Below are 12,265 nucleotides of genomic sequence, written 5' to 3'. Positions count from 1 at the left end.
ATCCAGGAAAACACAATGGACTGACACTAAGGCAGTGCTTCTCAATTATATTTTGCCAAGCCCCCCCCCCCCCCCCCCCCCCACCACCACCACCACCACCACCCCCCAGAAAAGAGAGAACTTTTCGTGCCCCCCCCCCCACTCGATGCGCTGACTATGTATAAGATTATTACCATCTAAAAATAGTATATCTAAGCCTGTACTATTTTTAACATTAACAAAAGAAAAAAGCAATATGAATCAACTTTTGATAAACAACTGTTAATATTTTTTTATAGTGTTCATACGGGATACAGCTTAGTCTAAAACAGAAAAAAATAACCAAGGGTGTTACTGTTTGGTTCTTTTTTCAGTTTTTCATCCAAAATGCTTTGCGCTAGTTAGGGTCCGTTGTCTAAAGAACTATTTTACGAGATGTACATCGTTGAAAAAAAGGTTGTTGTTTTTTTCCTAATTAAAGCACACAACATAAAATGATTTGCTTTTTGGTGGAGGTTATCCAATTTGTTTTGATTTTGTATGGGTGACTTCCATTGCCAGTTTGCCCTCACTTTATTGCTCCATTTTTTTTTCCAGTTCACTCTAGCCGCAACATACCCAAAGCTTGCTTTTATCTAAAAAAATTGCGACAGCTTGTAATTTGCATGACTTGAAAGTTCGGATACTTGTAAGTCAAGGTAACTCGTACTTAATTTAGCATAATGTTAATTACCTGTATGACCCTCTTGCCAGAATGTGGAGAAAATTCTTTTGATTTTTTTTTCCCTACCTTTTGCCACTCAGCAGCTCTTGAAATTGCTGAGTCTTACTGTACATGATTTGAGGGATGTGACTTAAGCAGGGCTAGATGTGACATGGCAAAGCTCAATATTGGTTAATAAATAATGGCAAAGGGGTACACTTAGTAGGAAAAGAAGTATATTACCTTTATCTCCTTAATGAGACAACATTAATTTTGAACTCAAGGTCTGGCAAAAAGCAAGCTGATTTATGGCCTGCCTTTAACTTCCCTGAAATTAGTCTAATTACCCACAGCATGGTGAGCTGCTTGTCACTGCACAGGAAGCCCATTGTGCACCAGCTTCATTTATCACCCCAAGGTCCAGATGATTGGATGATGTGCTGCAGGCCTTCTGGGGGAAAGCTACAGGCTGAATCGTTCCATGGTCTGTTGAATGTTCATTCCTAATACTGCCTTGAAAGTGGAATTCCTGAGTGCATAATATAAAGTTGAACCGCAGTTTATCGCAGGTGATAATCACTCACCATAGCTGAAAATATGCCATTGGGAGAGAAAATAAAAGGATTTTTTTCTTTGTTATACCACAAAACACGAGAAAAGGAATGAATGACCCACTTATTCTATCAGGTGGTTCTCCAAATAAAAGTCAAAACTTTCCCAGATGAGGTTTATTATAAATCAGAGAATAAAATATTATTACAAATTATTGCAAATTATAAGGCTACAGCACAACGTTCAAAGCATACGTTTATGCCGAATAAACATGTGCTAGCTTAATGCTAACATTCTGTTGTGTGAAGCAAAATTAAGCAGAAATGGCCACCTCTCAGTAGACTTTACAGGTCCATCATGCACCAGCAGCCAGGTTACTCGTACGTTATTGTCAGTCTGTCATGATTTCAAGATGAAGCAAAATGGTAATTGTTAGTCATGATTATAACCGCGCTTCTTACAGTTCATTACCACAATTTTAAGCCATCATAGTTATGCCCAGCTCAATCTACGACTGTGACATGTTGCTTGCCGAAACGTGGTACTCTTCATTTTGAACTTTGAAAAACATTATGTGACTAAGTGTTCTCAAACTGTGACCGATTATCACCAAAATGTATGCGTACCTAGATATAGATACCCTAATCATAATCTGAAAACATTAGAACGAAATTGCAATACTTTGGGTGATATTGACATATGGCTATAAGCGTTGAATAATGTATGAATAATAATATACATATGAATAGTAGTAGTGTTGTAATGTGATGTAATGCAGTATATAAAAAAAAAGAAGACATGTTTTTTTCTGTCTGTAATGACACTTACCTCTACATGGAAAAGGGGTAAATTGAAGCACGCGCCTAGCTTTTATTAAGGCAATGTCACAATATATAGCTACCTAAAATGCAATATTTTAGTAGCGGCTTGCTTCGCTTCATGTCTTTATTCAATCGCTGTAGGGCTTTTTGTCTTTCTATTAAATGTGAAAAAACGAATTTTGATCAACAACGTGCTGACAAGGCCTGCAGTCGGAAGTCAGACGGTTGGAGAGCAAATCAGGCTCAGCGCTAGGGCAGGTCGCATTATCTCTTCGCCACGGTAATGATTGAAAAATCAGCATGTAATTGCTGATAGGCTCTGTAATGTTTCAGTAAACCTCTGTTGGCAGCAAGGTTTACTGACACATAACGCTTCGATAAAGGGCCGCTTTGTAGGCCCGGCGTCTCTCTTTGAACCCACCGATGGCGTTCTCACGGTGTGAAGGGTGTGTGCGCGCCGGAGACGGAGTTGTGTGCAGAGTTCAAGAGGGCATGTGGGAAAGTGGAATGAAAGGACGTAATGAGGGATTTAGCATGTCAAAATGAAGCTCCCAGTGAAAAGGTGCAAAGCCATGTTTGATGATGATAATTTTGATGAAGAATGGTTCTTACCGAATGACTGAACGAGTGAAAGAGTGACTGAATGACCTCAGAAAAAGTTTACTACTCGATCACTTTATGACCATTTAGAACCAGATGGACTATTTTGCCTTCATGATACTAGATGAAAAAAGGGGTGACAGGTGTACTCCTTCTACTTAAGTCAAAGTACCCATTCATGGTTGAAAAACAAAACAAAAAAAAGACCCTGAATAAAGTAGGATAATATTCAACTTTACCAACTAAAAGTAAAGAGCAACTACTTGATATGTTCTAAATATACTATAACACCCTACAGTTATCTATCTATCTATCTATCTATCTATCTATCTATCTATCTATCTATCTATCTATCTATCTATCTATCTATCTATCTATCTATCTATCTATCTATCTATCTATCTATCTATCTATCTATCTATCTATCTATCTATCTATCTATCTATCTATCTATCTATCTATCTATCTATCTATCTATCTATCTATCTATCTATCTATCTATCTATCTATTTATTAGAGGTGTGCCAAAAAAATGAAACACAAAAGAATCCAGATTATAAAAAGTCACAAAATCAATTTATAAAAAATTAATAAATAAAATAAAAAAACAAATACACTTTGTATTAGCTTCTGGGCGTGAACAGCCAAGAAAGAGGTGATTACTGACCTCTTCCTTGACTGTTCGCGCCCAGAAGCAACATCATGTCTGCAAAGGCCAACTTCAAAATAAACACATCGAGTACTACATGACCAGGGAGGCTTTTATTTTGAAATTGGTCTCTGCAGCAGTGGTTGCTAACAGTTAGCTTTAGTCCTCCTTGACTCCTCCGTTTTTATTTTCATCACACATGTCTCTACTAACACACTGCATTAAAAAAAACTAGTCAATCACTAAAAAAGGGTGCGAAGAAACTGCCCGTCAATTACGCTGTCATTGGACGATATTGCACAAATCTCCAGCATTTAGGCTTGTTTGGCATTTTGAACTCAGACTGAATGAAAAGGCCCACCTGCGCATTAAATGTTAATAACTGCAAATATTTATACACTGTGGACTTTCTAGCAAAAAGAATAATGGAGTGAATTTACTTTATTTTACTTAATTCTAACAAAAAGTTAATCAAGTCACTTAGGTTTACAGTACCTGTTCAGATAACAAGGCTTCCTTTTTCAATTCAAGTGGATGGTCTGTCGCAGAAATAAAGAACAGAGTAGCAGTTATGGTCCACACCCTGTTTTGTGGCAAAAGAAACTTTCATTACAATCCAAAACCTCAATAAATGCAAAAAAAAAAAAGAAGACACAGCAATGTCTCCATTTGTCATTATGTTTTGCAAAGCAAACTTGAGTTGGTTATGATGATTCTTTGCTCATCTACATTCAAGCAGAAATCATTGTCAATCAAAACTCATTTTTAATCGAAAATTATTATAAATCATAGACCCAGACATCAGAGTTGAATCACATATCACGAGTATCACGCGACAAAGGATTTTGAAGATATGGAATAAATGCTCAAGCAACTTTCCAGAGACATTTGTAACTTCAAGGCAAATGTTTGCAGATCTTCATTTATCATCCATTGACAATTTTTTAGTCTTCGCGAATTCCAAAATATTTATAGAAATTATACTCAAAAATGCGATACAGAAGACAATCATTGACTCGTTGCAGATCAGTTGTATTTAACTTTTTAAATTTAATATCTTATTATCTAATGTCGTAATTTTTTTAAGAACTATTTGTTTTAAAACATAATGTGCAATACATGTTGTTAGGATCATTATTCAAATACAGTTTATTACATAACTAAAGTGCATTTTTTACTGTATGTTATAGTGTCTTAGAATAAATATATTTTTTAAGAATAAAACCTCTGTCTCGTTTTCAACACATCGACCTTCTACAATCCCGTTTTTCAATATTTGTCACGTATTGTTTATTTTACGAGATAGTTGGTGTAAAAAGTTTGAGAACGGCTGATTTATAGTATCTGCAACCCTGATCAGCCGTTGGGCTCAGCCATACAATTGACACTGGAAGCGGAGGTGCTTGCCTTCACGGCCTCTGATTCAATTTCATTTGGGGGCTGCTGTCGACAGGCCTGGGTGAAAGATGTCACCCTGCTCTGCCCTTTCAGATGACTTTGTAATCATAAAAGCCAGCCAATGAGCCTTTGTGGAGGAAGACATTGCGAGGCGCACTAAATTCTTTGGAGCGAATTACCAATGTTTGAGCGGCAAGGAGCTAATCTGCTGAGAGGGAGCAGAGGGCAAAAAAGGGAGGTGGGGAGATGAAGGGGGCGCGGGGGCGGACCTGCTCCAAGCTTCAATTTCTGGATGTCGACCCCACTCATGACTCATGACTGATAGATAGAAGAAATATAGAACCTCAGAACAGTTGAATTCAGTACTGAAGACAGCTGGGATAGGATCCAGCACACCTGTGACCTGAGGGAGGGTAACCGGGAGGGATAATGAATGAATGGACATATTGTACTGTGTGTTACAGGTCAGTTTTGACTTAAGCTAGGAATGCCTTTAGAATAGTTGTCAATATCAAATTAAGAAAAACATGTCTTCCGTGCAAAATGTATTACAAGGCAGTCTGACTTTTATTCACATACGAATAATGTGCATCCACCTCTCTCTGTCTCTCTTTCTCTCTCTCTCTCTCTCTTTCTGGCTGACCTTTTCCCTCATTCACACATATTGAATGTAAATTAAATTAAATGTTGTAAGAAGGTAAGCCGTGGCATTGTAAAGATAAGCTTATTTGTTTCATTTTAAATAGTTGTGTCCAGTTTATGTGGGCACTGTTTCACGTGGGATGGATGCTCCCAGATGTGTCTGACTATATTAGAACCAGGGTTAAATCGTTTTTAATGCTTAAAAATAGTTAATTTGTTAGTTTGTTTTTACACATGTCTTTCTTTGTCAATTAAGTGCCAAGCAGAAGATTAGGCCAGTTACAGTACAGCAAATAGTTCTTGCAAGTTCTGAAATGAATTTTAACAGCTGCTCCTGATCCTTTTTCTGTTTAGAATGACATTAGTTAACATTTAGCGTAGGGCTCATTGACTTATCGCCTCTTGCGGAGAGTTATTAAGCTTTTATATGGTTTGTGTGCAAATCTAGGCCATAAACTTTAATAGCGTCTTGGATGGCCGTGAGAAAGGAAGGAGGCGTTAATATAAATGCTTTTAATACCGCACTCTGTGTACCTTCTTTTCTGCGTCCTCAAATCAGCAATTGGTTGAGGCCCAGGAGGTTTGCGTCACTTTTGATCCAGAGTAAATTTGATATCTTACCATATTTACTTTAACAATATTTGACAATGTCAAGAAACATTAAAAAGTACTGCCTGTGTAGTAATATATGTTATATTTTTATTTTATACTTTTAACATTTTTTCTGGTCCTAAGCTGTATACAAATTTGATGTGCTGGACAGGATTTTATCAATGTTTTGGCATGCGAGCACGAGCGTGAGGGTCCTTACCCCTATTTTTAATTGTTTTATTCATTTTTAATTTCAGGGGTCGTCAGTTGTACGTAAATGTTAACTGTTCGTGGGTGAGTTATTTTTTTTAGTCCGTACCTCATTTGATAACTAGGTGCTTCTCATTCATTTTTAATACAGTTGTATATCATTACAAATTACTGAAACACTAATTAAATTTTTTTTTAAAACACTTGGGTCAAAAATAACCACAATCGTGAGTCAAAAAAAAGATTTACCCAATATTTGGGTCAATTTGACCCAACTTTCTAGGTTGATTTTATAAAGAAGAACCCAATTTTTGTCTTGTACACTACACCCCTTTTAGTTTGTTTGGGTTTTTCCTTTTTTAATTAGTTATTTATTATTATTTTTTACCTATAACTGGGTGATATATAACTCACTTTTTTTGTTTTACTCTTGAAGTTTGATGGACTAGAATCTATTTAAAACTGGGTAAAAAGTTTTAAACGTATTGGAATTGGAAATGTTTTTTAAGTTGTTTTGTTCAGAATAATATTGTAAACGTCATTCAAAACTATCTTAAGGCAGAATGTGCTCCATGATTTTCTGATCATATATTATATATTTGTGGAGCGTTAATGAGCGATCTGGGTAATCTGACACCCAAAGAAAAGGCAGTGCTGCAGCTAACACTGCCCTAACAATTGACTAATCTTCTAATGTATCCCTCCAAGCTTTGATGCAGTTGAAGGTGTTTGCAGGCGGGACAAGGGTTGGACATTACCTCACTCGCAATGCTTTCCAGGGAGGGGGGGGTAGAAACGAGCGGGTAATTAGCTGATTAGAGGCCCGTCAGAGCCAATCTCGGCCGGCCCCCACCCTGGCCTGTAAGGTTGGATTGACGGACGGATGGAGGGAGCGAGGGAGGACTGAAGAGTTTAGTTTGAAGACCAACACCGTCCCAGACGGCGCGTTTAATAAAGTCTATCTGCAAGACCGTGCAGCAGGGCAAAGAGTGATCTGCAGACCAGAGTTGTGCAGCGTCGCATATGCATGCATGAAATGTCCCATGCATGAAATGTCTCGACGGTGAATGCGCTCCGCAGGTGTGCACCCTCCAAACTTGTACACTTCTTTGCAACTTGTCATGGAGAAATCGAAAAACTTTCGAATCGACGCCCTGCTCGCAGACGAGCCCAACCGGGTCAGCCGAGAAGTGTCCCCGGGTTTGAGCTGCAGCGACAGTCCGGGGGGGAGCCCCGTGTCCTGCCGTCACCGGGACACGCCGTCGCCTCGGGCAGCCGCGCAGCTCCACACGTCAACGATGATGCCAAAAGCGAGCCTTCTCAATCTCGCGCACCCGGGACTGGCTTCCATTCCCCAGACTGCCATACAGGGCATGTACCCCGCGGCGCCCATGTACCCACTGTCGGCCCTGGGGGGTCAACACCCTGCTTTTGCCTACACTGGCTTTACCCAGCTGACTCACGCCTACCCCGAGCACCTGAAGGCGGCGGCGGCCATGGCGGGTTCTGTGCCTCTGGAGCACTGGATCCGGGCGGGCATTATGATGCCGAGACTGCCAGATTACAGCGGTGAGACTTTTAAAATCATTTTAAATTTGTTAAACTTTTTTTTTGAGAGGGAAAAGGTTGTTTCAATATCCAGCAATCGAAAAACAACTCACTCTAAACGACCATATGCTGCAGTGTTGTACTTCAACGTTAAACAACTGAACTAAATTTAAATGTACTGCCCTAAGGAAATGTTTAACATTGTGCTCGGTTTGATCTTTTAATTGAGTCATTCTTTCAGTGAAAGAATATATTTTCATCGAATATAAAAGAGCCTCCAGACTACTATTGCAGTTTAAAGTTCAACACTAAGCCATTAAGGGAACAGTTTTAATTTTTAAGTATTCATTTTTTTAGTATTTAAAAGTTTAACCAATGTCAAAATTAATGAGGGTTAAAAAAAAAACTTATATGATAAATGCATGGCCAAACCCAGGCCAATACATCATTTTATTGTCATTAAGTTAATTTATGGATCACAAATGAAAAACTTCAGCTTTTGTACACAAAATGTGTGAATAAAAGCCCTCAACGTTCGTCTTCTCATTCGCTCTGCTGATGATGTAGCAGCAGGGGGGTTCAGCGTCTTACTCAAGGACACTTCATCACGAGAGCTGCAGGTGGAACCCATTCTTCTGCTTGAGCTAGAATAACTGTTGTCATAATTACCCAATTTAGATTTTTTTTTTCTTAATCCACAACCTTATGCACAGTTGGAAACACGTTGTTTTGATTTAGGCCACCATTGCAGGCTAACTTTAGTTTTTTGTGTTCTTAGGTTCATGTGAATCAAATGTTTAATTATGTTGCTGTATGAGCAATATATCCATATGTTTTCCACTTTACAAGAGGATGTCATATTTTTCTTTTGCCCTGTCTGTCTCTCTATAAAGCGCAAAACTGTCTCTGTATGACAAAGAAACTAATAAACATACACCTCAAACGTTTTGTAGTTCATCAATAAAATTCCAAAGCCGTCATTGAATTTTCATTAAGTTAATGGCATGCTGGTGATTTTATGGCCTGTGCACGGGCTTCTGATTCTGCTGCCTTGCCTGTCAACAATAAACTAGAGTAAAGCCTTACCGTTAATGACGCCACAGAGTGCTGCCATATGTGTCTGCTCCCACCTACAAAAATGGTATCGAACTCCCTGTGTCCTTGGTGTCAGCGTTTGGCCCAAGATTTCCCACTTGTGTAAAACTTCTGAACTGGGAGATGAATTATGTGGAACTGTACAACAACAATGAGAGAACTGGGACTGTATACTATAGGCAGTGGTGTCCAAACACAAAGGCAATATGCAGATCATGGTCATTTGGTTTATTCACATATTTATACAGGGAAAAAAAAAACTTGACAATCGACATTGCTCTCGCCATGGGTGTCACTCCCCTGAAAAATACAACTACTATGATGATATCGAACTGTGATCGGGCTCCCTCCGGTGGTGTACAAAAGATGCAATTGATTTGCATCTTGATTGATTTGATTGTTTTTTATGATCGTTTTTATACTTCCCGATATTTAGGATTTCACAAGGTTTTGGGGTGTTCTGTGACACCATAACCCACCAGAAAATATATGCCCCTGCGTTGAACAACAGCTAAATCCCATTTCATTGTTTTTTAATGCAGTTACTTGGTTGGGAAACATTCATGTGATATGTTCACAATCTGGGCCATGACACTGAGCACAAAGTGGAAGAGCCCAATTCTGCTCGTATAAAAAAAAAAAAAAATCCTTATCTTCACCACAGTGTTATGAAGTGTAATGTTGTTACTTAGAAATGGATACAAATGCCCACCTGGCCATAATTTGTGCATCAGTTTTAGTAGCTTACAATATCAAACGTGCTTTTGTCTCTCATTTTTGAGAATCATTTGTACGGTGGCACTTTAAAGAGTGTCAGCCTGTGACATTTTCCTCTTGTTTTGAGTTTCAATGTGAAGATCTGTCACTTGCTGAATAGAATTTATATTCTTGTGGAAAACCGGTTCGCGTGCCAAACTCAAATCCTAACAAAAGCTTTACGTTGCTGCCTCATCACCTTTAACAGAAAGATATCATGTAGTTTTTAAAAAATAACTATGTAAATAGTATGCAGTATAGACTGTTGATGCTGGATGTCTTGATTTTAGCATGTTGAAGACAGACAGAATGGCCTTGCTTTTTTTTCCAACATTCAGCCTGTGGAGGAAAATGTATAAACAGAAAAAATAAAATATGAATATACAAATATATTTTGATATCATGAGGAAATTGTGACTGCAATGAATTATTCTATGTCACCTCACTGATATATATACATGTATTCCATCAGCAGGCCCTCAGTCAGGTCTGTTGGGAAAGTGCCGAAGGCCTCGCACGGCCTTCACCAGTCAGCAGCTCCTGGAGCTGGAGAACCAGTTCAAACTCAACAAGTACCTGTCCAGACCAAAACGCTTCGAAGTGGCCACTTCTCTCATGCTGACAGAAACACAGGTAAGAGATCACAGAGTTGTTATTTTAATTGTGGGTCTGCTGAAGAACAATCGTCACCAAAATGTGTTTTCATTATAATACGTATAATTAATGTCATTTCTGACACTACTGCTCAGTGCTCAAATCATAAGATTCACCAAATTTGAATTGAAAGAATGCCCATGGGTTCCAAAGTTCATATTTTTCACAGTGCGGTTCCCAAATTTTAACACAAAGTCATTCGATATTTAAGTAGTATTTTGTATATTTGCCTCCCGCTACATTTCTTTACAGATTCTGACCCCAATATATTCAGCTCATTTAGAAATCTTGGTTTCTTCATTTAACAAATTGCAAAACGTTCACAGTAAAATTCCCAGGGATTTTTCATCAGACCTTCCTTCTTCCACATCCATCCATCTATTTCCTTACCCGCTCGTCCTCACTCGAGTCAGGGGCATGCTGGATTTTATCTGGGTAGTCAGTGGGGTACACCCTGAACTGGTCCCCAGCCAATGGCAGGCCTTCTTCCAATCATTTCAAGCCTCACTTATGTTTCCACATTGTAGTTAATGCCACAGTATTCTTAACTCAAGTTGTTCAGCATTCACACACAATTCGGACAGAATTTGCCATGATTATAATCCTTTAACAAGAAAATGTATTTTACTTAAAACAGAATTATGAGTACAGTGCCAGTCCAAAGTTTGGAAACTCACAAATACGCATTGGCGTCAAACACACTAAGAGGTCAAGAAATGCAAGTTATTCACTCTTAACTAATACACAGCTGTGACCTGAAAGTCATTCCAGTTCATGAAGCATTATTCACATAATAGAGCTGACTGAGAAAATGTGCAAAGCCAATAATTGGGCCAATGATACCTACTTTAAGGAATCAAAATTAGAATCGCATTCACTTTTATTGTCACTTAGTTGCACCCAGGTGCATACATGTGAAAAACATTTTGCCGAGAAGCTACAATAACAGACATGATATAAAAAATAAATAAATGAAATAAAAACATAAAAAAATTCTTAAAAATGGTACAAACAAAGGAATATCTAGGGAAAATGCATTGTGTTATTGCACATTTTAATTTGTTGCACAAGCCATAGTTTTTTGTTAAACAGTGATGATAAAAGATTCAGTTTTGATTACCATATATTTATTGAACAAAGCATTTCAACAATATTTCTTCACAATGTCACTTAAGTATTTGTATTAGACTTGAGTATTCTACTATCAAGATATTTTGTAAATTATGAAAAAACACAGAAATAAAGGGTGTTTCCAAACTATTGTACGGTACTGGATGTCTTTGCTTGCCAACGTTTCAATATTTGAAGTAAACTTGCATTATTTGTGCATTTGGTGGTCAGGTCAAGATCTGGTTCCAAAACCGGAGAATGAAGTGGAAGCGGAGTCGTAAGGCCAAGGAGCAGGCCAGTGTTTCCGGCCAGGCTGAAGCTGGTGGAAAACCATGCAACAAACCCGGAGAGAAAAGGCTTCAGCATGAAAATCCAGTGGCCGGTGGTGCAGATCTCCTTTTGGAGGATGGTGATGAGGAAGAGGAGGAGGAAGAGGAGGAGGAAGAAGAGGAAGAACCTCAGCATGGTTTTTCTGTGGTTGTGGGGAATCGAGTCAGAATGGCGCGATCCCTGGACTTTTTGCAACGCGGTGCCGATGTTGGCTTCAACCCCCACAGCCCTTTCACTGAAGATGAACTGGAGGGAGTGCAAGCAGGAGGAGGAGGAGGAGGAGGAGGAGGAGGAGGAGGAGACAGGAAGATGGTGGCGGGACTGTGAAAAGACTCAACATTTGATTTTAGGGACACTACAGTAACTTGAAAGTACATTCCACAATAGTGGACAACCGAAACATTTGTTGGCAAACCTTAAGTACTGTTTGCTTTCCATACACAATTAACATGATAGATGGTATCAATTTTGACCCAAGCTAAGAATATTCTTTCTGTACCAAAATATAAGCTCCAGATCATTTCACATTATCTTAATAACCACATTGAAGTTAATGAATGGATAACTCATCCATAAAAAAAAAAAAATTCACAGACAAAACTTTCCAAACTTCCCAGTGACCCTTTG

At 38.6% G+C, this 12,265-nt stretch overlaps 1 protein-coding gene across 1 annotated transcript; it reads left to right on the top strand.

The window, feature by feature from the left end:
- The first annotated feature begins 7,266 nt into the window (after positions 1–7,266).
- Positions 7,267–11,965, top strand: mnx2b (motor neuron and pancreas homeobox 2b). The gene is made up of 3 exons (XM_088413668.1): positions 7,267–7,714; positions 10,020–10,177; positions 11,540–11,965. The coding sequence occupies exons 1-3, from the start codon at positions 7,267–7,269 to the stop codon at positions 11,963–11,965; spliced, it is 1,032 nt and encodes a 343-aa protein (XP_088269794.1).
- Positions 11,966–12,265: the final 300 nt, after the last annotated feature.

The sequence above is a fragment of the Hippichthys cyanospilos genome, chromosome 4 (assembly GCF_059441005.1).
Source record: "Hippichthys cyanospilos isolate Australia breed blue-spotted pipefish chromosome 4, RoL_Hcya_1.0, whole genome shotgun sequence".
Lineage (NCBI taxonomy): Eukaryota > Metazoa > Chordata > Actinopteri > Syngnathiformes > Syngnathidae > Hippichthys > Hippichthys cyanospilos.
This window is presented reverse-complemented; position numbering and strand designations above follow the sequence as displayed.